The sequence below is a fragment of the Lethenteron reissneri genome, chromosome 31 (assembly GCF_015708825.2).
Source record: "Lethenteron reissneri isolate LAM-NWPU_2019-01 chromosome 31, ASM1570882v1, whole genome shotgun sequence".
Taxonomy (NCBI): Eukaryota; Metazoa; Chordata; class Hyperoartia; order Petromyzontiformes; family Petromyzontidae; genus Lethenteron; species Lethenteron reissneri.
The window spans coordinates 7223718-7249919 of NC_083809.1; the positions used below are offsets into that span (position 1 = coordinate 7223718).

At 49.9% G+C, this 26202-nt stretch overlaps 1 protein-coding gene across 1 annotated transcript in view; it reads left to right on the forward strand.

The window, feature by feature from the left end:
* Positions 1 to 6771: 6771 nt before the first annotated feature.
* The window catches only part of LOC133349742 (adenylate cyclase type 5-like), a 208353-nt gene continuing 188922 nt past the window's right edge, over positions 6772 to 26202 (forward strand). The window contains 2 exon segments of the mRNA XM_061563455.1: positions 6772 to 8622; positions 8624 to 9394. Coding sequence (XP_061419439.1) covers positions 8401 to 8622; positions 8624 to 9394 — 993 coding nt within the window. The 5' untranslated portion in view covers positions 6772 to 8400.

A 26202-nucleotide genomic window follows, 5' to 3' on the forward strand; every position in this document is an offset into this window, starting at 1 on the left:
TAAATGTGGTGAGAAACTCTGGAGGACCAGGAAAAAAAATCCACGCGACCACGGGGAGAAAGACCACGCAAACTCCAAATATACAGCAGGCGTCAGGGTCGGGATCGAACCCACGAACATCCTGTATACCGGACGAGGTAGTTAACATCTTGCCACCGCGGCGACCTTTGCGGAGTGCAACCCACTGCATCTTCACGTTGATCGAGCTATGTGGCCCAAATAACGTTGTGGTTGAAATGGGAGAACCGGGGCGAATAATTGTGATTGACCGCAGACATGCCAAGCGCGTACCAGAAGCCAGCTTTTCCACCGTTGTGTATTGTTTTGTAATTTTATCGTTGAGTCTGCCCACAAAACACATTGTACTCATTTATAATTAAAGGGCTCGGTCTCATCATTGGCACACAAAGGCTCATGGATACAAGACGGGCTGTAATATTAATGATTTTTCTAACCCTCGGGGGAAGAAAATTGATACTTTTTTTTTGGTACGTGTTTCTGTTTAAGTGCTTCAGTGTCAAGCCTACACTGACCCATTGCACAACATAGATCACTCTGAATAAACAATACGGGGAAATATTTTTTTGTATTCGTTATACATTTACGTGAGTGTGAGCCTGTATGGATGTGCATGGATAGTACGGCGATTTTATATGCTATTGCTGACCTGACAGCCTCCCCACGCCGTACTGACCGTGGGTGTTCATAATCAACGTTTTTGGGTTTAGATCGCGTTATTTATAAATGTGTCGTAACCCTCCACCACCAGACACGGCCAATCAGTAAAAAAGTGTCACGTTGACAAAAGACAAATGGTTCACTGCTTTAGCCCACCGGTGTGTTGAAGCGTGAAACCACAACATTTACAATTTGAGTAATTGTTGTGATTGGCCGTGTCGGGTGGTGGAGGGTTACGACACATTTATAAATAACGCGATCTAAACCCAAAAACGTTGATTATTAATAATATTGGTCGCGAAAGCCTCACACGTGTTAAACTGACGGTGGGTGTTATTTGACCAAACTTCACCACGTCGGTCGGATGCAGGTTGGTGAAGGCAGGGTGGTATAGATGTTGGCGCATAGTGCAATACAACAACGGATTTTTCTTCACTGCCTTCTGCTGACAACAGCAGCCGATAACAGCATCGCTACTCGGGAGACAAAGGAGGGCAGGCGTGGTGCTGGCAAGCCACCCTCTCGTGTGCCGTGCCGGCCTTCATAGGTGCTCGATTACAGCACTTGCCCCGACAATTAAGGCTATACGGGGTGGTGGGATCTTTGTATGTATGTTGAACTTCTTTCGCACCGTACGTAGCCAACCGTGCTAATCCGAGGTCTTTGTGTTTGAGTTAGTGTCTGAATGGATGGTGGTATGTTGAGATGCCACGGGCGATCAGCGAACAGAATAACCCAACCAATAACAGCTGATGCATATTATCAGATTAACATGATCCATTGTAATTGTTATTGCTACATTAACCCCGCTCTGGTCTTCAGACTTGATCGGCTCACAGCGATGACATCACCTTCCCTCTATTTTAGACCTAAACAGGAATACTTCATCACAATTCTGGCTAATCGCCTGATGAAGCTGGTTGTAATCACCAAGGAAACGTCGTACTCGAATTGTAAATGTTGTGGGTTTACTCTCCAACGCACCAGCGTGCTGAAGTAGTAACTAATGGCACGTGTTGTTTACGTGACGATCATTGATAATTGGCTGTGTCGGGTGGTGGAGGGCTTAACGACACATTTATATTTACGCGATCTAACCCAACACAAAAATACTTTATTATGAGTAATATTGGTCGCTGAAGCCGACTACTCCGTGTTAAACTGACTAACCTGTTTGCTGATGCCAAGCGCGCCACCACCGCCTAACCCCTACACGAAATCCTTTTTCGCGATCAAAGTTCAAAGTTAATTTATTAGGTATAGCCCTGTGAGCCATTCGGCTCTTGAATCGGGTGCAACCGCAGCAAACAAACAAATCAGCCCCCAGGCAATTCAGCAGACACGCCAGCGACGTCCACTGCAACGGACGGTGTCACGTCGCCGTCGTACATATAACCGCACGCACTATATAAACTATAAGATAGCGGTTTCGCAAAGCACGTGCGTCTGTGCCAGCTCGAGGGGCGGGGCGGGGGGGCGAAGACGCGCATGGTACACGGGGCTCGAGAAGAAACGGGCCATTGTGCAGCAAAATCCCATTGGGCTTGGCGTTGCTGGCTGGCACCCAGTGATGCGAGTGTGCAGCCGGTGGCAGCTGTCCTCCGACGGCGACGGGAGGCAAAGAAGCGATGCTTTAGCCCGGCGGTTGTGGCAATTGCACGTTTTTTTAGCTTTCATTTATTAGGTATGGCCCTGTGAGCCATGAGGCTCTTGACTCGGGTGCAACCGCAACAAACAAAACATGAACAAAGACGGGCTTGCATGTAATCCAGCAATGTCCATGGAGGCAGTAGCGAGGGTTGGTGGACCACGCGAATGTTGTGAAACGCCCTTCCCGTGGGCGTAGAGGTGCCGAACACCCTGGCTTTCCGTAAGAAGGCGATTCAGAAAATGAATGGGATCGAGTGTTTCTCCGTCGCCCGCGTGGGTGTTCCCCGGGCGCTCCGCTTTCCTCCCACATGTAAAACCTCATTAATTTACTGAAACCATCTTGCATATATAGAGGACCGCAGAGCTTGGAAAATTGTTGTTGCCCGCTCACCGCCCGGCTGCTTTCCTGCATGCCGGTGGTTCCTCGAAACTCCAAGAGTGAGTAGACACTTATGCTGTATCATGCTCACAACAGCGAGCAGTGTCTCTGGTGGATAAATTACAATCGGGTATGAACAACACCGCTAGTCACCCAAATCTGTTGACCCATAAAACCTGGATCTGTCTTGTTGATCCTTGCTAATAATATCGCAACTCGAATTGCCTTCAAAATGCACCTAGCCTGGCACAAGCGGAATGGCAATGTCAGTGGTAGCTGGTGGCTCTCGCGTTTATGCGTCAACATCAATAATGGAAAGACAACGGTGTCTGGACTGACCGTGCATAGTGGTGACCCATTCACACCTCTGTATGTTTCACTGTCCACGAATATGACTTTCGTATGAAAATAGAGTGGCATCTTTAACACAGATGTGAATGTTCTTACGTACTGGTTAACGAAGTGCGGAAGGTTAAGAGACGAAAACACGTTTTTGTCGAGGTACAAAAACGGATCACCAACTCGCGCACTGGCCAAACGTGGTGAAGTATGGTCATTTTTACCGTCACGGCCCGCATGACCGTGGTTGGGGGAGCGAGGGGGGCGTCATCCAACAGTGGAGTGACTCGCGATCAATTCGACTCGGGGAGTATTTTTGCGAAACGACCGCCAGATGGCGAGCCACGTTCATTTTAAACAATGAGGATAATTACATACGAGGACATTTGCCAATGTTAGACTTCCCCTCCCCACTCCATAATCACAGATCGCCACTGCCCTCGATTACTATAATAATGTGCCTCTAACGCTGTGTCACGACGATTAGTAAAATCAGTGTTTTTGTTTGTTATTTGAGGTATTTACACCTTTTTTTGTAAAAAAAATTGTGTGTGAAATATACGGGGCGATCCGTTTATAGATACCTCACTAAAACAAAAAATGATACATTTTGGAGGAATCTATATTATATTTAAAACGCATCTTACACGACTCCCGCCACCAACTTCAATACAATATTACATGTTTCAGCTAATCCCACACACACACACGTCTAAAGACATATCGAGGATATCGGGGACTGGCTGCTGTCAACTCTCATGAGTTGGCCCAGGAAAGTTTTAATTTGACACATACTCTCTATAAGCCTCCGATTTTAACTCGAAATATAATTGTTGGCATTTGGGCGCTTAAACTTTACATCCGGGGAGGTTTATTTGTTTCCCTTGCTGTTCTAAGTCACGTGATAAACACACACACGAGACCCAACTCCTCGGTGAACCGAGTAATTTGCCTTCTGTGGAGCGCGTGTGGCTGCACCTAAGGCAGTAATTATAATAAATATGCTCAAAATGTCCCCCCCCCCCCCAATATATTGCTATAAAATAGAATTCTGTTTATATGATCGTGGTTATGGTTGTACTCTATTCATCTCTAATTTCTGCCATTACATACAATGAAAGAAGAAAAGGTAAAAAAGAAAGAAACAGAGCAATGTAATACAATACACTATTAGACATTATTGTAAAAAAAAATCCATCCTGTGTGTTTGTGATTTTTTTTTTATATTAGGCAGGAAATGGCAGGAAATTAGTTTTCTAATTTAGATTTTTTTTTTTTCTGGGGGGGGACGCCCAGACCCCCTGGAAGATTTGCCACCCCCCCTCCCCCCAATGTTGACTCCATGGCTACGGCCTTGGGCTGCACTCATTGCTGTTGGCAGCCCCAGAGCCAGTGGTGGGAATTCCACATTTCCATGATAGGCGCGCAGGATATTCATGGGTGGGGGGGGGGTCCTGCAAAGGTGGTGTTTATAGACCGAGAAGGGGATGACGGGCTGAGGATTTGAACTACACGGGAGGTCCTACAAACGGGCATTATTAATGTTCGTTCATGCCACGGAACATAAATTTGTGTACACAATACAACTTCAGTCACAGCACACACTCACTACGAAGTCCGAGCACAGTGCAGTACTCGTAGGCTCAGGTGTATGCTCAGCAGTTGGCAATAAGTAATAATGTTAGTGTGGAATGTTTAATGTCATTGAATTAGAATATTAGAACGGCATTTTAAAGCTTCAACATATAGTGTTTAGAAGTGTTTAACAATGAAATATGGAGATAGGTGGCGCTGCTACTTTAGTCCATCATCACGTTGTCGGAAGTCACAGTGGACTTATATAGAAACACTTGCCCTCGTCATGCGAATGGGGAATTTCCAACATTGGCTCTGCGCCACCAACCAATGAGATCGTCGATACTTGGCCCATCGGAGAAGAATTCTATTGTTGACTGGTCTCTGAACGGTAAAATAGATTAGGTCCGATCATAATGACAGCAAATCCATTGTTGTACCGTACTTCTATGCTCCCATGTATGTACTCCCCGCCTTTACACCTCTAGCGCTGACCAGCGTGGTGAAGTATGGTTTCAGGGGGTGGGGGGGGGGCTCATCCAGCAGTGGATTGACACAAGCTTCTGTATAGATGTACTTTGACGAGTAGCGTTTGCAGAATATAAACTGTGGTTGTAAAATGAAATCGCCTAGGCACGGCCATACGAATGTGGAATTGTCACCGTTGGCACAGGAGCCCACAGTCCATTGGGCTACAACAGAAATCGGTAACCACGTAAGGTCGCATAACTTTAATTTGCCCAATTTATGTATACGGCCAAATGAGGGTCGTGACTCAATTCACTGTTACTGGCCACGTCCAGAGATTATAATCACGAAAGTCACGTGGTACCTCAGGTGATACTGACAAAGTGAAATACGTATCCCGTTCATCTCGTCTGGACTCGTGGACTTATGTCACCTGCGATTATGAGCACAGCCAGACAGATGCTCGCGTGAACATTCAGCGATACTGCGATCAGATCTATTATAATACAGTAACATACGCTACAGTAACAATTAAGGCAATGGTAATGCATTTACATGCATAATACGTGCATTAAATGCTATTCTCAGCACATACTGTTATCACTGCCATTTAACCTTTGAAAGGCGTACAGTACTCATGGTTAATAAAAAAAACAAATTCAATTGCCTGATTGAATACAATAGCTGCGTATGCGTGAAAATTGTCAACGATTAATCAAGTAGACCGGATAAAGTCTCATGCTAACATTGTACAGTTATCCATTATTAGACTACATAAAATGCATATATCATAATGCTTCATTGGTATTCAACGTTGGACCACTGTATATCAACCACGCAAAGTCGCAAGTTGAATGTGCCGTTCACACTGGACGTAATGAATAGCACATACATTAATTATAGCAACCAGCGGAGGGAGCTTAAGCCGCATTCAATCGTATTCAGTGTCACACTCTTCCACGGGAGGCGAATTACTTGGTCCGCCGGTGAAGAAGATACATGTTTGTGTTTAGTGCAACACTTTAAGCCATCTGCAAGTTTGGGGCTAACCAAGCCCTTACGTGTGACAACGATCCAATGTAAGTTTCACGTTTTGTCTTACGGGGCGAGACATTGAGACACGACGTAGTGTCATCATCCATATCACAACCCACTGTTGACTTTCCACAAAGTGGTGCCGTATTAGTAGCGGGAGCGGTGGCGCAGTGGAAAGCGCGCTGCGCTACGAACCCGGAGATGCGAGTTCCGATTCCCGCTCAAGGCAAACACCAGCGATGATTATCTGAACCGGTCCTGGGCATCCCCTTGGTCGACTGCATCATATGAGTGCCTGGTGCGGTGTATAATCATCGCCACTCGGGAGACAAAGGCGGCCGGGCGTGGTGCTGACCAACCACCGTGCCGGTCTTCGTAGGTGCTCGCAAACAGCACTTGTTCATGCTACACTGGGGGGGGGTCTTTATATTCGCAGTGTCCATGAGCGGGCAGTGCGCACAGGAGAAGAGAGGCAGGCAGGGAGGAGGGAGGGAGGAGGAGAGCGATGGGGGAGGAGGAGGAGGTGCGTGTGGCGGGTGATGTGTGATGGAGGCAGCAGGCAGCAAGGAGGAGGAGGAGGGGGGTGGGTAGGTGGCTGGCTGGCTTGGGCTGCGTGGGGCGGGCGGGTTGAGTGGCCGTGCCACGGACGGCGAGGGATGAGAGATTGTGCTGCGCGTCTGTAGACGGGGTAAGACTAAATCGCCTCGTTCTCGTCTTTGTCCTGTGCGATGCTCGGCGGATTCTTCATTTACATAGAATAGGCTTGCGTCTGCCTGCCTGCCTGCCGTGCGCGCGTGTCTCTCCGTGTGAGTCTCCTTCCTGCGCGTGTGCGTTCTTTTTTTAAATCGTCATTGGGAGACCGCATCTATTACAGAGACACACACACACAGAGAGAGAGAAGAGACGGCACGCACACACGGAGAAGAGAGGCAGAGAGAGAGAGAGAGAGGAAACAGGAGAGAGAGAAATAGGGACACGAGTAGAGGCGGAGAAGCGGTTAAGGGTGGTGATGATGATGATGGGAGAGACGAGTGGATAGACGAGAGAGCGGCGACGTTGCAACACAGACGCATCGAGACCAGAGCGAGCGGCAGACGCGCACGTCCAGGCGAGAGACACAGACGCACATGCACACACACAGAGAGAGAGAAGACACGGACACACACAGACGGACAAGACAGAGAAGACAACACGGAGAGAGGAGCGAGAGACATCCTCGGGACGCAACAACGAGCGGAGAGACCAGCCGTCAATCCCCAGCCAGACACGCGGTCAGCGCAGCACCAACGCAGCATCGCTCATCAACCCCCTGGCGAGACATTCTCTATCCACTGCTGGAGCCCATCTGCAGTGGAGAGGAGGGGGGACGAGGAGGAAGAGACCAAGCACCGGGAGTCGGACCGAGAGGACGTGGGCCAGCGGACGCGAACGTCGCGGGAGACGATTTGAACGATGAGGTGCCATCCACGGCGCTTCTTCCCCCGTGAGTGAATTCAGCGCCCCACCGCTCTGTACATTTAGAGACCGAACATCAACGAGGGGGCCTCCGGCGGGCCATTCGAGACCCACCCCTCGTCTCGCCGAAGGCAGCTCTCGTCGGGTTCGCCCGTTAATTACAGAGAGCGCCGTGGTGATATTCATTCTCGCTTGTGCCGTCGTTCGCCGTCCCACACTGCTCATTTAAATCCCCCCACGGCGCCCGTAACCTCGACCCACCGCCTCTTCGTCGTGCCACCGGTCGCGTCTTCTCAACCTCGCTGACATCGCGACGCGGGCGCGAAGGAGGATGGCGGTGGAGAGGATTTGGCTGAACGTCATCCCGTTGACAGTCATCGAGGAGGGGATGCACCGTCGGCCCTGAGGTCCACATCAACGTTGCTGCGAGCGGGGGGGTGGGAGGTGAGGTCCAGGCGATCCGAGGGAGCAATTCGCTCCCGTCTCATCCACTCCAGTCTCAACGCGCGTCCTGTCGATCCGTCCCGTTCAGGATCAGAGGGCGGCTGCGTGCAATTTGTTGTTTTGTTTCAAGGCCGGCGGTGGTCGTGACGAACACCAATCCGCCGGTGGCGCACAGATTCGTTTGAGGTCGTGTCGATTGGTGGTGGTGGTGGGCGAGCCGGCGGGCGGGTGGCGTGAAGTTTGCCTTGGGGGATCGGTGGACAAAGTGGACACGATCTAGGGTGGCATCCATGGCTTTACGGCCGGTGGCGGTCTGAGGTCCCGGGGGGGTTGTGTGTGTGGGTGGGGGGGTTTGCGATGCAAGCACGTTCAGCACCATGTCCCGCCCTAACAGTGTGAGTCCTCCGAGCACCGCGCACGCTCCGCACGCAGCCACCTCCTCCTCCACCCCTCGGCCTCCTCCTCCCCAAGAGCAGAGCACCCGACGCGCCTGGCCCGAAGAGGAGAAGAACGGCATCGCCGTCATGGACACCAAGTACAACGGCATCGACCACGCCAGGCTGGAGCACAAGAAGAGCCGCTGGCGACGCGGTGGCGGCGGCGGCGGTGGTAGGTGGCACGTCCTCCCATCACCACCACCATCACCACCACAACCAGCAGCAGCAGCAGAGGTCCGTGCGCTCCAAGCCGGCGTGGCAGGACGAGCCGGGCCGCGGGAGGCACGGCGTGCGGCCAAAGTCCGTGGAGCTGGGCCTGGAGGAGCGAGGAGACGACGCTCGCGGCGGCGCCGTGCTGGGTGACATGGACGCTCTCGACGTGGCCTCGTTGGACAACGCGAGGCCCGGGGACGGCACCAGCTGCTGGGCGAGCGTCCTGCAGGTGTTCCGCTCCAAGAAGTTCCAGCCCGAGAAGCTGGAGCGCCTCTACCAAAGGTACTTCTTCCGGCTCAACCAGAGCAGCCTGACCATGCTGATGGGGCTGCTGGTCCTCGTGTGCAGCGTCATGCTCACCTTCCACTGCCTGGCGGGCCAGTACGACCTGGCCTACGTGCTGGTGCTCGCGATCTCAATCGGCGCCTTCCTGCTGCTCATGGTCCTCTGCAACCGGAACGGCTTCCACCAGGACCACATGTGGCTCGTGTGCTACACGGTGATCCTCGCCATCGGAGTCATCGAGGCCATGTCGGTGGTGAGCGTGAGCCCGCGCAGCGCGTCCGACGGCATCTGGTGGACCGTGTTCTTCGTGTACATGATCTACACGCTGCTGCCCGTGCGCATGAGGGCGGCCGTCATTAGCGGCATCGCGCTGTCCACGGCGCACATGGTCATCTCGTGGAAGAAGAACAGCCACGACGTGTACCTGTGGAAGCAGGTGGGTGGTCGGCGGTTGGCGGTCACTGATTCATTAAAAAAACTAAATATGTTTAAAATCATTAACCAGAAATGTGATTATGAAGGCTCCGTTTCAGAAAAGTGCTGCTTTGGAATACCGCACACAAATGATTTCTTGTTTGCGTCGAACAGGGTCCCCATATTCTATACAGAGCGCTCTTGCCAATAACCATCAAGGTAATCTCCCAGCATTTGATATCTGCAAATGCGGCCCAGAAGCTTGAAACCAGTCCAGAGTTTGCTTGCTGTATGCAAGTGCTGCTTGATATATTGGTCTGGAAAGCCAATAGGCTGATGGACTTAAACGGAATGCACTTTTGCTTATATCCACTTCGGAATGTTGGGCCAATTTTGAAAGGTTTTTCTTAAGCCAAACTTCCTCAGCAGGCAGGGCCCTCTTTAAAACAATTATGTGTGGGTCTTAGCAAAGCTTTCCCGCGTAATTGAAAGGTTTTTAATATATTTTTTGCTATTGCACGAATGTGTTTTGATGTGTGCATGTGTGCGTGTGGTTTTTTTTCCTCCCCCGACGTTTTAATTGCAAGTCTCAGACCGTTTAAAACGTTTTTGTGCCACTGCGTAGGGAATTGACATCTCACCAGACGCCGCTCGACACACACACACAACACACGCACACCGTCGTCGTCACGTTTGGCGCAATGGCTCGGTAGCGTCATACTACAGTGCAAGATCATCTCTGGATGCGGCTAAGGTCACGCTTTATTTAACAATGTGAACAGGAAAAAAAAAACGAAAAAAACTTGATACTAATGGATTCCCAGCATGGTTGGCTTGCAGCTGCCAGGCGAGGTGACATTGGCCAAAAAAAACGCACATCAATTCGCCGTCATTTATTTATGCAGGTGAGGGGGCGCTGATATTTGAGATTCTTTATCATATATGGGAAGGAGATCCGCTTCCACGAGCGATCGAGGCATTCTTCGCTGGGGGCTTGTTGTTTTGCATGACCCCACGTGCTCTTTATCATGCCGTCAGATTTTGTGTTCGCCGGTTTAATTTCAAAGCACATCACGGGTACAGTTGTGTCACTAATCGTCATCAGCCGTGGTCGATCCACTGCTGCATGAAGGCCTCCAAAAGCCACCGGCCACCTCTCTCAATCTTGCAACGAAACAATCCAACTAGCTCCAAACTTCGTCATTCCATCTCCTCAGTGAACGTCCTATCGGACGTGTATTGTTTACTATTTTGGTACTTGCAGTGTTATTTTGTGAACAAATGCATAAGAGTACGCCTCTATGAGCCAGAATGATCACAGCGCAATGTGCAGTGAGTTTTAATTTTGAAAACCCTGATTAGCGGAAGCGAATCTCAATTGGGAGGATGAGTTCAAGCCCCGTCGTAGGACGGGGATCAACTCGTCCGCTTGTCTGCCGAGGCCTGTGCATGCAACACCAGTGACGATTATCTGAACCCGGTCTTGGGCCTCCCCTAGGTCGACTCAGCCTCAAATGAGGACCTGATGCGATGTGTGAACATCGTGGTGTTGGCCACCCAACCACTCGTTGTGCAGTGCCGGCCTTCATAGGCGCTACAGCACTTGCCCCGACAATTAAGGCTATACGGGGGAATCTCTGTCTTTGTTTATTACAATGAAGTAACACTTTGTGTGACGCTAAAACTTGCTCTATGTGGTGGCTGGCCTATTCCATACGAATGTGGAACTTACACGAATGTTTTTGTACAAGATGAGCAAAGCACTCATGCTTATTTGAGTTGGAACACATTAAGATGTTTATTTTATTTTAATTTTGACGGTCCTACTTTGAAATAAGACGTATAGAATCTGAGTGCCTTGCACATCTCTCACCTGGATGTTAAAAATTAAATGCATTGAGGGTGTTTTTTTGTCTTTTAAGGCAAGGCATGCATCCATAATAGAGGTTTTTGGGTTAAATCCCGTAAATATAAATGTGTTGTTAAACCCGCCACCACCCGACACAGCCAATTAGTAAGGTTTGTCACGTAAACAACAAAACATGCCAGTTCGTTACTAGCACAGCACACCGGTGTGTTGGAGAGTAAACGCACAACATTTACAATTCGAGTACGACGTTTTGCCAGTAACTACAACTAGCATCATCAGGCGACATCCAGATTTGTGGAGAAATCCTCCTGTTTTGGTCTTAAATACAGGAATAAATGTGATGTCGTCACTTGTTTACGTGGCAAACCTTACCAATTGGCTGTGTCGGGCGTTGGCAGGTTCAACGACACATTTATATTTACGCGATCTAACCCAAAAACCTTTGATAGATAATATCGGGCGCGAAATCCCACCACGTGGTAAACAGAAGCATGCATTTTATCCGGAGAGCAGCAGATGCGATGCCAAATTCGAAGCAGCCTGCCACTTAAAACATCTCTCGGCTTTACACATTCGGCAGCTAAATTGCGCCGCCAGACATGGATAACCAGTGCTTGAACGGAGTCCACGCAGAACATGTTTGGACACTTTTAGCAGGTAGCAATAATATTTCATGCGTGCACCCACGCACGTGTGTGTGCAACAACAACAACAAATCCCGGTCCGATCGGAGGATGTTGTTGATGGCTGGTGCATCGCGTGGCCTGAATATGACAATCGCTTTATTTGTGGGTCCCCATTTTGTTTTCACAACAACGCCACAGCGTGTAACGCAGCTTGCTCGCTCGCTTGCTTCGTGTGTGTGCGTATTTGTACCTTTCTGGAATGCTAGATACATCCCACTGTCTAGCACAGGACCTAGGGCATATTTACACGCGCGCACGCACATGAGCTCTTTGCACTTGCATCGGAGCTCTTGAAGTTAGGTGGGACACTTGCATATAAACAGAGACAAAGATCCCCTTTACAGACTGTTGGGGCAAGTGCTGTTAGCGAGCACCTATGAAGGCTGGAACGGCGCAAGAGGGGGTGGGTGGCCAGGCACCCACGCCCGACCGCCTTTGTCTCCCCAGTGGCGATATTTTTACGCACCGCACCGGGTACTCATTTGACACTGAGTGGACCCTAGGGGAGGCGCAGAACCCCGGTTGAGATAATCGTCAACGGCGTTGGCCGTGAGCGGCAATCGAACTCGGGTCGCCGGGTTCGGTGCGCAGCTCCACCAGCGCTCCCGACTGACGCGTGCGGTTCGTGACCACGCGCGTGTCAACAATCACATTCAAATCGGTGCCCTCGAAGCCACGTCGGGCATTTGTTTGGCGACCATCGGGCACGTGTCGAGGTGCAACAGAATTGTTGTGCGCGTGCACGCAGATAGAGATCGGGGAAACAAGCACAGTTCAAAAGCGCACGCGGTTCGGAAACAAATCGGGACCCCGCATTTTCTGCACGTGAGTGTGCGCATAACGAAGGGACAGCGTTTGACCATTGAGTTACGTTGCAATATAATGAAAGGGTGCCGGCAATGGCAACTTTCACACACACACACAGATAAGGATCCCCCATATATTTTTTACAGACTTTCGGGGCAAATGCTATTAGCAAGCACATACACACACGCCCACATATTCACACACGCGCAGAATACAGAAGTCCCGGCTATGAATTAATGATTACGGTTTTTGCAAATTGGTTGTCCCCTGCAGTTATTTAGTCGCTTTCCGCCGTGTAAATAGCCCAGACTTTGGCCGTGTCAGATTTACCATTAACCGAGCACTGGCCAGTTGTGTTTGCAGTGTGTGTGAGTGTGTGTGTGCTCGTCTGTTTGTGGGGAGCGGTGGTCTAGCGGTTAGCGCACCGCGCTACGAACCTGGCGTCCCGGGTTCGATTCCCGCTCACGGCCATCACACAGTGAGGATTATCTGAACCGGTGCTGGGCCTCGTCTAGGTCGACTCAGCCTCAAATGAGTACCTGGTGCGGTGTGTAGTAAACATTGCCATTAGGGAGACATTAGGCGGCCGGGCGTGGAGTTGGCCACCGACCCCCTCGCGTGCCGTGCCGACCTTCGTAGGTGCTTGCTAACAGCACTTGTTCCAACAGCCTGTAAAGGCTATACGGGGGGTCTTTGTCTGTATGTGTGCTTGGGCTTTCCTCCCTCCCCAACTCAATTGCATTGGTGGCATAGTGGAGAGCACAGATGGTGCACCTGCCCATCACATCAGTTAACCCATAACGCCTGGGTCTGTCCTGTGACCTGCCGGTGAGTCTTGACACACTCGCCCTCGAAAGTTCATCCAGCGTGGCACAAGCGCTGTGGCTGTGATGACGTCTCCACAACTCAGTGGCAAATGGTGGCCGTTTGCCGTTGTTGGGGCGAGCGTAGACCCCGCGGGCCTCATGCGTCTCATGCGTCCCGTGGGGGCCTGCGTGGGGTCACGATTAGCGCACATGCACCGCGTCGAGCTCGCGGCCCACCGAGGTGAAGGAGGGCCGCTCACGTGGCCCACTGAATCGTCTGCGTTGCCCGTCGCTGCCCTACGAGGTCAAGCGGGAGATGCCCATCTTTTGCGCGCACGAATTTTGTGTGTGCGTGCGTCTGCGGTTGGGAGGTGGCTCTTAGGTCGTGATGTAACATCAGCAATGTCAAACGTGCGTCTTGACCTTGCCTGAGAGCCTCCCTTAGGTTGACTCTGCATAAAGTGTGTACAACGTGTGACTCTCCGTGCTCGCCGCGAGCGTGGTGCTGTGCCAGCCTTATTAATAGGTGTTCGTGAACACCGCCAGCTCCCATTCCGTCAGCTTATCCAGGTTAAACGGAGATCACCGAATGTGTTGTGTGTCGGGGAGTGGTGGCATCGTGGTTTGTACACTGCACTACAAACCCGGTGACACGACTTGGATTCACAGCCTCGGCTAACATCACTGGCCAAGTGGTTTCAAAACCTGCCCTACGTCAACTTAACCTTAAATGAGTATCTGTTGTGGTGTGGTACAATGTGAAAACAGAATGGAGAGACAAAGGCTGCTGGGCATGGCATGGGAAACATCACCGCATTGTGTGTTGTGCCAGTCTTAAAAGCTGCTCACTAACAGCACTTGCCCCGACATTCTGTAAGACTGAATGAGGGATCTGTGTGTGTATGTGTGTGGTAGGGTGAAGAGTAGCAGTGATGCAACGTTTAGCTTACCACATACAGTACCTGGGTTGAAATCCTGGCTGTGATTTTTGTTTTATCTGAGACTTGCTTTCGATCTTATCGGCCTTAAATGATCACGTGGTGTGAGGTGTGGACATCAGCAGGTCTGTGTTTCCACGTGAAATAAAATATATATTTATTTTATTCCATTAGCCTATTGGCTTTCCAGAGTAATATTATCCCAGCAAGGTTACGCTCAAACAATCATACTCTGGTCCGGTGTCAACCTTCATATGGATATCACCGATCTAACAAGGGGGTCTATTTATTTATCTTTTTACCGGGAATTCTCAACAAGATCGCGTAACCAGCGTCCGCACGTGTTCACACCGTCTTCACCACCACACAGCCTGGAAACGTTGTCGTGTGCCGTGCGATCCTGAATTTAATAGGCGCTCGCTAAGAGCGCTTGCGCCCGGCGGTATGTCATTCGTCTGTGATAGGGGGTATTAATGTGTGTGCTTCGGGGGAACGGTGTTTATTGTTATAAAGGGGCCCTTTAGTAGCGTGGGTTTATCGATCGATGCGCGCAATCCTTGCGGACTCTGGCATTCGACATTTGGCCGCAAGTGACAAAGCGGCTATGAGAGTCGTTAGCTTTAAGAGTGGGCCCTTGCAATGTGAGGTGGTTCATATGGTGACGAGTCTCATGCCCGTGTCTTTTGTTGCGCAGAATTAGCCTCCTGCTTTGGATGTTTGGCCGAATCTTGTTTTGTTGGACGTTTCACTGCCGAGCGCGACGCTCAAATCTCGTGCGGAAGAAAGTTGGAATACCCGGAGGAAACCCATTCAGAATGATGGAGGCATCTTAAAGATTTGTTGTAGTCCGTGGAAGCTGCTGAATATATGGTCAATTGTATATTAATCCTCATCATCGACCGCCATGATCTATTCACTCCTGGACTAGGGCCTCCCCCGTGGCCCAATCTGACATGGGGGTTCTTTGACCACACTTCACCATGCTGGATAGTGTGGTGAAGTTAAGGCACGGAGTATAGATGCGGGCAGCGTAGAAGTACAGTATAGTAAAGGATGTTACTTTACTAGCTCGCTGCTTTCCCACCACGTAGTTTCACAGCCTATAACACCTGGTATGCGTGGTGACCATCCATCCAAGCACTATCCAGGATCAAAGCCTGCTTAGCTTCCACGGTCAGAAGAGATCTGGTGCATTTGTGGGGTTTTTTTGTTGTTGTTAAACTGGATATCCTTTGTACTGATATTTGGGTGCAACACATCTTGTAGAATCCCTCAAAAGATCTGATGTCGCTCCGGGTCTCATTGAAACTTTCGTACGAGACGCACGCTCTCTTGCTCTGCTGCCTTTTATGGAGGGATTTAGATCCCTTATTCTTGAGTTCAACTCCCTGATCCCCATTGTCAGCGGCAACCGGGTTGTACCCCGGACATTGCCACGGCTATGTCGGCTTAGCCCAGGGGGTGGGCAAACCTGCGGCTCATCAAGGACTGCGTCGTGATGTTATTCGCACGCATTGCGGCTCTTGAAATATCGACGTTTTTTTTTACCGAATTAAAAAAAAATGGCTCTTTGATCCCTTGTTTAGCCCGAAGATAGCGCATCGTGTCGTGTCGGTGGCACGTGCTGCCAACGTCACCGATGCTGGGAGAGACAAAGGCAGCTAAGCAAGCACGTGCGAGGACTCCTCCCTCTCCCCTCCCCCTATCCCCCCACCACCGCTCACGTGGGCTTCCTTAAGGGGTGCTCGCTAACAGCACCAGGCCTTAACCTGGCCAGCCCGTTGCACTGCATGCAAGGTGCAATGTCAATAAAAAAAACACATGTGTGATGATGGCTCAATCACCCCCCATTAAACTGTTGGTGAGTAGGTGCTGTTGGAGAGCACCTATTAAGAACAGCACCTCCGGTTAGCGAGGTTGGCTCCCGTACGGTGCGAAAGAAGTTCAACATACACACACGTACGGGAAGGCTTGCAAACAAAAGATTGGCCCATTGTATTGTGGGCGTTTTGTTTGAATGCCAACGGTCCATTCGTGGGCAGAGGGGGCGCATTGGACGAAGCCGGCGACGCGCAATGCCGCACGCGCGCGACGTCCGAATGTGAAGAAAGCCACGCGCGTTAGAAGAGTTGCACTTTAAGCATTCATCAGTGAACACGATCTGCGCGTTGCATGTGTGGGCTGCGGGGATGATGGTGAGAATGGGGGGCCAGAGAGGGGATATGGGGGGGGGGGTATGGGTGGTAGGGGAAGATACCGTGATGGGGTTTTTGTCGACGAGGTTTTTGCTGACCACTGCCACGCCGCTGCGGATTCTACTCGGGGTCATCAGGTCGTCATCAAATCTCCCAACGAGGACTCGGAAACCCCCCTCCACCACTGCCACCACCACCACGCACACCACCAACCTCCCCAACCTTGACGGAAGTAATAGGTGCAGTGTTTGAGAACACTGCATTTTACACTGAATTGTAAATGTGCTGTGAAGAAGGGCCGTTGTCTGAAACGTCGCCTATTATATGTTTTGTTTTCCCCTTTAAAGGCCACAGTTGTTGTTGTTGTTGACGAATGTTTTGAGTTTTCCCATGCCAACGGTATTTTTTGGGTTAGATCGCGTAAATATAAATGTGTCGTTAAACCCGCTACTTCCCGACACAGCCAATTAGCGAGGTTTGTCACGTAAACGAAACGTGTCAAATGGGAGAGTAAACCTACAACATTTACAATTCGAGTACAGTGACGTGTCGCTGGGTGATTACAAGAACCTGCCATGTCAGCCGACTAGCCTATCAGGTGCGAATACCTGGTGGGGTGGAGGGGGTGAGGTTTAATGTAGTCATTTCAGTTTCAATGTGTTGATTGTTATTTGTGCTCGTGCACCACTAACACCGCAGCAAGGGGTAGCATCACCACCAAATACCCGCGGCTTAGTTGGGAATGTGAGCAAACGGCTGCTGTTGCTAAGACCCCGATGGTCGCGAGTGTTATGATATTTACCGTAACGCAATGCTCCGCAAATTTGTTTTGCTTTGTTTGGGATAGACACTCGGTCGGTCGATGTAGCATTTCGCCAATGAAATACAGCACCGTAGATTTGCCGAGATTGATGCAAAAAAACCCCATCACATTGCCATGTACCTACCCTACATTTAATATGTATTATAGAAATAGATGTACGGTATTGTATACTGTCATATTTTTCTCAAGTGTATACCGTAATGTGAACTGCGTATATATCACACGGACGGCGTGTTATTTACGCATACAGTACAGGAATGCAGTCCATATATTAGTTTGCAATTCTGAACAGAGTATAATAGGGACCGAATTGCAGTACAGAATTAGCGCAGTGTATACTGTAATAGGAAAGAGACAACTAATATATCTGCTTGGAATCTAGAGGGTGGGGGGGGGGGGGTGCCCCGGAGTTTAGGGGGCTCGGAGCGATTGTGGCCTCTTCATGCCTCTTCCCATCAGGCCTGGTGTTATAGCCACGGTGGCGAGATGTTAACTCCCTCTCCTGGCATGCAGGAGGTCGTGGGTTCAATCCTGACCCTGACGCCTATATATTTGGAGGTCGCATGTCTCTCTCTCCGTGATTGCATGGATTTTTCTCTCGTGTCACTGGTTTTCCCCTCCGCAACATGCGTTGAGACTATTTGGCTGCTATATATTTCCACACGATAAGCCACTTTGTTGAGCTATCATTTGTGGCCAGGTCGCTTCAGAAAAAGAGCTGTATAGCTCAAGTGGGCCTTACCTGGTAAAATAAAAACATAGTTTAGTTTATACAATACACAACAAAAGAGACGTTGCAGTGATACACACACACACAAAGACAACGATCCCCCGTATAGCCTTAACAGACTATTTGGGCAACACCTTACGAAGGCTGGCATGGTACACGAGGGGGTGGGTGGCCATCACCATGCCTGACCACCTTTGGAGAGGCCAGGACCAGTTCAGATAATCAACACTGATTGTTGTGAAACGAACTCAGGTCGCCGGGTTTGAAGCGCAGTGCGCTAACCATGTCGCCACCACTCGTCCATCCCACGCAGACTGGCATACAAATGCATAAAGGCGAAAGTGCGGTGTCTGTGTGAGATGCTTTGTGCTAAACCTTTCTAAGGGCAGCATCTGTCCTTGTCAGGCAATGTTCATGCATTGGGGCCCACTCTTCTGTGAGCTGGATTACGGGCGGGCAAGTCTATATCTATTATTTTATACAGACACCACCGCAGTCACGTGACATTGCAACTGCTAAACCTCTCGTGTTTCAGGCCGCACTCTGTGTATCGCAAGTGTCGGCGTGTTTACGTTCTGCCACGTGTGCTCGCGATAGTGCGCGGCACTCGCGAACCAAGCGACTCTTGAGACAGGGGGTTGGTGGATTCTGCAGCCGTCTGGAACGCCCTCCCAATATAAGGAAGCCACTGGAGCTATGCACTTTTAACATTATATTGAAAACTCATTTCTTTAGAACTGCTTGTTGCGTTTAATTTCTTGTCCTTCGCCGGCACCTCCGATTAGCACGGTTGGCTATGTACGGTGCGAAAGAAGTTCAACATGCATGCATACATTGTTCTGGGATAGGTACCCTTGTGTAAAAGGCTTATTGAGGTGGCACCTCCAAAAAGGCAGTAAGTAGGTTTCAGAATTACAGGCCTGGGTACTCTCCAGGCACTTGAGTTTCTCTCAGCGTTATTATTCGTCTGAGGTCTATACAAAGAGCGCCAATTCTGAAGGCAAGTCGACGGTGGTTGTCCTATGGAGAGACTGGTCCACGCCATATGAATGTGGAATTTACACTACAGGCTCATGGGGGCGCACTGCAGAGATGACTATCGCCCCGTTTAGTGGCGTAGCGTGGTTTGCGTGTGGGCCCTGATGCAAGGAATTAAATGTGACCGCCCTACCACCATGGTCCAAATTCCCACCATCCACTCTCCCTCCCTACGTCCCCCCACCCACCCCTTAACCCGTGACCCGGCCTGGGTAGCCTTGGGATGCGATTCCTGCCTGCACACTCGTTAAGTACGCCGCTGGTAGCAACGTGTTCATAGAAGAGACATCTCGAAGTTGGATCTGTTTGAGATATTTACGGAAAGATGCGTGGAGCGGCAACTGCTGTTTACCATTTTTCTCGGGGAAAATGTTTCACATGAAGTGCTTTTTTTGGCTAACTCATCTTTCACCAGATTTTTTAAAGGGAAAAACCCCACAACTCCCAATTTGGACACGTTCATGTGATGCCATTCATCAACATTTAGTCAGGGGACAATGCGGTAATGCTGCTGAAACTAAGAGAAGAAAAACAAGGTTTATTTATAAACTGCCCAGAGCACACTCAGAGCAGAAGTTTTGTTCCTCAGGGAATGTGAGCGGCCGCAAAGTTCAAATCCCGATTGGGGGAGGGACCAACTCAGCCCATAATTCCCGTGGGGAGGGTGGGGTCACAACAATTAGTACCTAAATGTGGGAAGTCAATAGTGGTTGTTCTACACACTGTAAGGTTTTGAGTTAAAATCCCATTTGGGGGTCGACTCGGCTCTTTGCGCCTGTGGGGGGGGGGGGGGGGGGGTTCACTAAAATGAGTACAGTGATCCCTCGTTTATCGCGGTTAATGGGGACCGGAACCCCTCGCGATAGGTGAAAATCCGCGAAGTAGGATTGGCCCCCTAGGAATTTCCGTATATGTGTGTGTGGGTACCAGAATGTTTAATATATGTATATTTAGACTTTATATATATATTTTACTTAAATCTATTTAATTATAAATCCTTAATATTATACATTCACTCTCTCTCATACGATACGTATTATGGTGTTCTACACTCACCAATGACAGTAGTATCTTGAGACTTGACTCCAGTAATGACGACGACGACAATGACAATGACGATGACAATGACGACGATGACAGACCTGTGCAGTTCGATGAATGTGATGATGAATGATGATGATGATGGTTTTACTGCACAGGTATAATGAGGCCTGTAAATCAGTTCGAAAAATCCGCGATGCACTGAGGCCGCGGAACTTGAACCGCGAAGTGGCGAGGGATTACTGTACTGTTCTGTGGGAAGCGAACATTGTTCACCCCATGGCGAGACTGGGTTCCGGTTAGGTAATGTGGAGCTGACACTACGGGCTGCCATTGATGCCGAGTGCCACCCATGACTTATGTGAGCAGTGGCGCACTTTTCATTCTGATGGTGGCGTCAAGCACCGAACCTTCGAACTGGGGCAGTGGTGGTGCTGGCCCATTCATTGGAGGTGCCCCGAGCAGAAGTACATTTTGAAGTTCCCACCTTTCAGTTTATCAGCTCATTGCTCGTGAGATATATCTAAGAGGTATTGACGAGAGGTGTGGAGATGTGGCGAGGTGAGAGAAATGCGGACAAAAGGATGGAGGAGTAGCGAAATGAGAGAAGAGAGATGAGACAAATGTAGGAAAGTGAAAAAAGATGTCGACACGAGACGGACGCTGCCACGTGGGAGCGATTACTATTAAAACAATGAGTTCACAGAAGTGAACTTTTCTACATTTCTTCAGATCTTGATTTGAGCTCGTACTTGGACTGCTTGGGCCGCTAAGGTTTCACGGTCGGGCACTTGGCTCGCGTACGCCAAGTGCCCACCTTGACTCCGGGGCAAGGGCAGGTGAGTGGCGATCCATCGGTCTCCTCTCAATGTGTGGTGGAAACCGGAGTTGCACTCGACCGAGTGCAGATAATAATGATAATATATGCGTCCAGAAAAAGAGTTCTAAAAAGCCACTCGCGCGCACATACGCGCAGACAAACAGACGCAACCTATTTGTCACGGGACAATAAAGCCAATAAAGCCCTCATTGGCGTGCCTATTTTAGCTCTCCTCTTGAGGCGCACGATGCAAAATAAAGAGCTAATGCATAAAAACACTCGTGGCATTGTGACCTTGGCACGAAAGACATGCAAGCGACGTAAATTCTGCGTAAACCTTGCCACGCCTCGAACGGCGTGAGAGAAGTCTGTCCCGTCGCTCCGGCAAACCTCACAAAAATGGGGGTTGGGCACCGTGCTGGCAGTAGTGAAGGAGAGATGTCTCCCACCGCCCCCTCACCCTGCCTCTGTCCACCCAGCAGCGTGAGCGGCACACGCGCAGTGAGTTGATCAGCATTGTTCAAAGATCTATGCACGATGACAGTTTTGCTTTACGACTTTTAAGCGACATCGGGGATTTTGGTTACAGTGAAGACAACATTCAAGCCGTCGCAATGTGGGGAGGTTGGTCATGTCAATCGGCAGCCCTGAAGCCAGCGGTCAAAATTCCACATTGCCTCTGGCAAGAGCAATCCCTAAAAAAAAATCATGGTAAATAATTCCAATTAAATAACGTTCAAGGCAACGGACGTGCCCTTGTCAGTCAGGAATTCTTATTTACGAACTCGCGCATTTAATACCATACTTCACCACCACGCTGGCCAAATTTCGCTCGCCACTGTTGTTAGCGGGTAGCCAGGAACTCGTCGGGTTCATTGCCCAGGTGCCGCCGCAAGCAGCCCTGGCTCACGGGACCCCACGTGGTTACGATACGGCGCACAATCGCATTTACTCTTCAAAATGTTACTGTGGGGGGGAGGAGGGGGGATCTCTTCGCCCACTTGCATGGCAGATGACGCGCTCCTCTTGCCATCGATAATGCACAAGCCGCGTGGAGAATCAAGCCCGTTGACTTCTCTTGAGCACGCCGAGCATTTGGCATCATCGGGCTTCAAAATAGTCACCGCTCTGTCGTAATGCCGAAATGAATATAATGGATGACGTGTTTGGGTCGATTGTGGAACTTCCATATTCCTTTGACAGCGGGGGGGGGGGGGGGGGGCGAGTCTATCTGAGTTGGCAACGTACGGTGCGAAAAAAGTTCAACATGCATACAGGGCAAAACCACTGTTTACTTATTGACCACGGAATGACGTCGGGCCTGGTGAAACCGTCCTTACCACGGATTCGAACTCGCAAACTTTCCGATTGCGAGCCGCTCGCTCTGCCGCTGAGCTGCCCGGCCGGGTGGTCGACGAACTGGCGCAGGTTCGCCGACAAGTCGATTCACCGCTCGGCAGTCGGCGGTGGCAGCTCCGTGTTTTGCGTTGGTCCGCTCGACACAGCGACAGACTACTTCGTGCCGCCACAGCGATCGTGCGTGCGATGGTCGCCGGGCCGAGACAAAGAGTGGGTTTCTCTCAGGCGCGCCTGACTCGATCTTTTATGAAGCAGCGGTGTTGACAATTGCTCCAGGGTTTCTGACATGTGAGATTTATACTGGGTGACTGATATTAATAATAACATAGAAGAGTTTTTCTTTTTTATATGTACAGCGTCATTCGTACAATCGCATCTCAAAGCACGAGTACACGTCAGAGCAAGCGGCCAATCCCCCGAGAAGGAACTCGTGAGCGAGGTTTCCGAAGTGCAGACGTCAACTAAATGTACAACAGGTTTGTGAAAAGTAAGTTGATCGATGGATATGTGACTTGGTATTTAAATTGCTGAACAGGTCGAAGTCTCAGCTCCTCACAGCAGCCCAGAGCGTCAGCCCCACGGACCGAATTTCAGAATGAACTCCCAGCTCCTCAGACAAGCAAGGACAGCTCCTCAGGCGGCAGGGAGTGGCAGCTAACTCGGACCCGTTCAGCCAAATAAAACCCTCAAAGCATCAGCTGTTTATCAAGAGGCCGAATCGAATGGACACAGTTTTAACTGAGACATGAACAGTGGAACGTGCACGTGGTGAGAATGCAGGCCAGACTGTTGGCGCCGCAGTGGCGAGATGTTAACCACGTGGTGAGAATGCAGGCCAGACTGTTGGCGCCGCAGTGGCGAGATGTTAACCACCTCGCCTGGTATACAGGAGGTCGTGGGTTCGATCCAGAACCCTGACGCCTGTATATTTGGAGTTTGCGTGTTCTCCCCGTGGTCGCGTGGATTTTTATCCAGGTCCTCGGGTTTTTCCCTCCACATTTAGAAACAATGTGCGTTTCGAGTATTTGGCTGCTATCCATTTCCACGCGATAAGCCACTTCGTTGGGCTATCATTTGTGGCCAGGTCGCTTCCGATAAAGAGCTCTACAGCTCAGTGGGCCTTACCTCGTAATATACAAAAAAATCGCTTTAGTTAATGCTTAAATAGTAAACGTGCGTGCGCCTTCGGGTTTTTCGCTTTATTTTGTGGGTTGCCGCGAGCCTCCCCGATGGAGGGCTCGGCGAGGGGCGTAGGCGGCAATGGAAGCGGAGAGATAAGCAGGGGGCGACCATGCAGGCTCTTGTAAATTGCATGGGCGAGCTTATGCTTGATTCTAGAATGAATGGGGAGCGAATGAAGGGAACGTAAAATGGGCGATGATGTTTACGGGTATGAGTAAGCACCCTTGCAGCAGCTTAAAAAAAAAAAAATTGGCTATGGTGGATGAGTGAGACTTGGGAAGACCGGCACAAAAGGAGAATTACAATCACATGGAGCCTGGGGGATTAGGAAGGCACGGATCATAGTTTCAGCGACAGCGTGAGAAAGACAGTTTCCCTATGTATGGGGATATCTTGCGATGATGAAAATAGACAGTCTTACGGATCACATAGATGTGGTGAGAATAGGTCAGCTCTATATCGAGGACTTATTTCACAAGGTGGTGGTGCGAAACGTTTTCGAGCACCAAGATTGACATTTGTTTTTGACGGTCATCGTGACGAATGCAGCTGATGCCACCACGTCTCGCTTTCGCTTGCCTTCCCGTTGCTCGATCTTCGGCTGTTGTTCACTTGGCATGTGACCTCTAGGAAACCGTTCTAGCAGGCATCATCATCGTTACCACCACCAATAACTGGCTTCAGGTCTTTCACCTCTGTCGTATGAAATCTGGGCACCACTCCAATGCCCGTCTCGTGAACCTGACCTAGTCCGCACTGCACACGGTGTGTCCCACTCATTTAACCCCCCCCCCCCCCCCCATCTGTTTGATCACGTTTACGACGCTTTATTGGCGAGGGTGTTGCGGGAGTTTGTCTTGAGAGGCAGTAAAATGAACAATCATCGTGGGCCTCGTCTGAACCTCACGCTCAGGCGGAAGGCGAAAGACTTTGCTGTCGTCCCTGCCACCATCGGTGATCCAGGATTTCTTTCAATGCTGTTGCTACCGCTGGCCGGGCCCAATGTGGCACTCCTGCCAGAAACTCCGTGCGGATTTTCCCAAAATTCACTCGCACAAGGGGACCCCTAAACTAAAACTATACATTTAGATTTAAAGCTTTCGTGACGGCAGGGATTAATCTTCTTGGTTTTTTCGGTAAAGTTACGTAGAAGGGAAGTAATAAAATAATAAAAATAAAACAAAATAAAATAATTCTCACGACGTTTCGGCCACAACGCAAGCAGCCGTCCTCAGGTGAAAACCAGGTCTGTCGAGGCGACAGCGTCTGAATGAAACAGCACCATGCTTGGAGCATATATTTAAGCTGGGTTGGAAGGGGGGGAAAGGGCGCCTTGAAAGAACCAAGAAGATGAATCCCTGCAGTCACGATAGCTTTAAATCGAAATTTAACCACGACCTCCTGTATACCAGGTGAGGTAGTTAACATCTCCTAGCCACCACGGTGTCCCTGCGCCTGTGAGCGATGTGTTGCTGGTGCCTCGCGTGACCCCAGACGTGCCAAGCGTAATTAGAGGGGTAATTAAACGCAACAAATGGTCCGCGACGCTTCCACGTGTTGACTGATTACACGTGAACCCATTCGAGGTCATTTACTTAAAATTAACCTTCAAAGTAAATAAAATCGTGCATTTAAGAGTGTTTTAATTGCACATTTTGTGATGTTTACGTGATTGTGTTGTGGAGTCAGGTTGAGTGATTTAGTGTTTGAAATATATGTATTATTTGATGTTTATTTTAACTTTATTAGAATGCATTCATTTATTCGAGTAGGATTTGAATAATTGTTATTTTATTTATATGTGGGGGAAGTGGCGGCACAGTGGATTGTGCTAAGAACCTGATGACCTAAGTTAAAATTCTCAACCAAGGCTAACATCATTGGTGAATGATATTTGAACTGCTCCTGGGGTCCATGCTACCCCTCATTCACCCCCAATGGTCAAAATACCCCCACGAACATCACAGCATCGAGGCCTTCATCCAACAATAGATCAACAAAGGGTTATGCATTACTTCATAGTTTGTATTTATATATAAACAGCGTGCTGTGTGTATAGGGGCAGAATTCAGCAAGGTGGCACAGTACAGAGAACACGTAGTGCATCTGCCATTCATCTCAGTCAGTCAGCCCATGGCACCCGGGTCTGTCCTGTGACCTCCTGCCAGCAGCGAGCCTTCCACACTTCACGAGATGGCCTGAGAGTGCACCTAGCCTGGCACAATCGCGGTGGTGATTTCACCACCGCTTAGTGGCGAACGGCAGCTGTTACTACATTAATACGTGTGGGATATACTATAGCTTGATTGGTTGTGTAGCAGGGTTATGAGTTCAAATTCCCGATTGGGTTCACTCAGCCTCATCATCATCATTCTATCACCGGGGCAGCTAAAGTGAGCCAAACCTGATGAGATAGACCTGGACCCAACATAGACATATGGAATTTAAACCATTATTTTTGAACAGCCAATGGACTGGTACCTATTTCAAATGATGGGGGGCGGGGAGAGAGATTTGATCCCTGGCTTGAGTGTT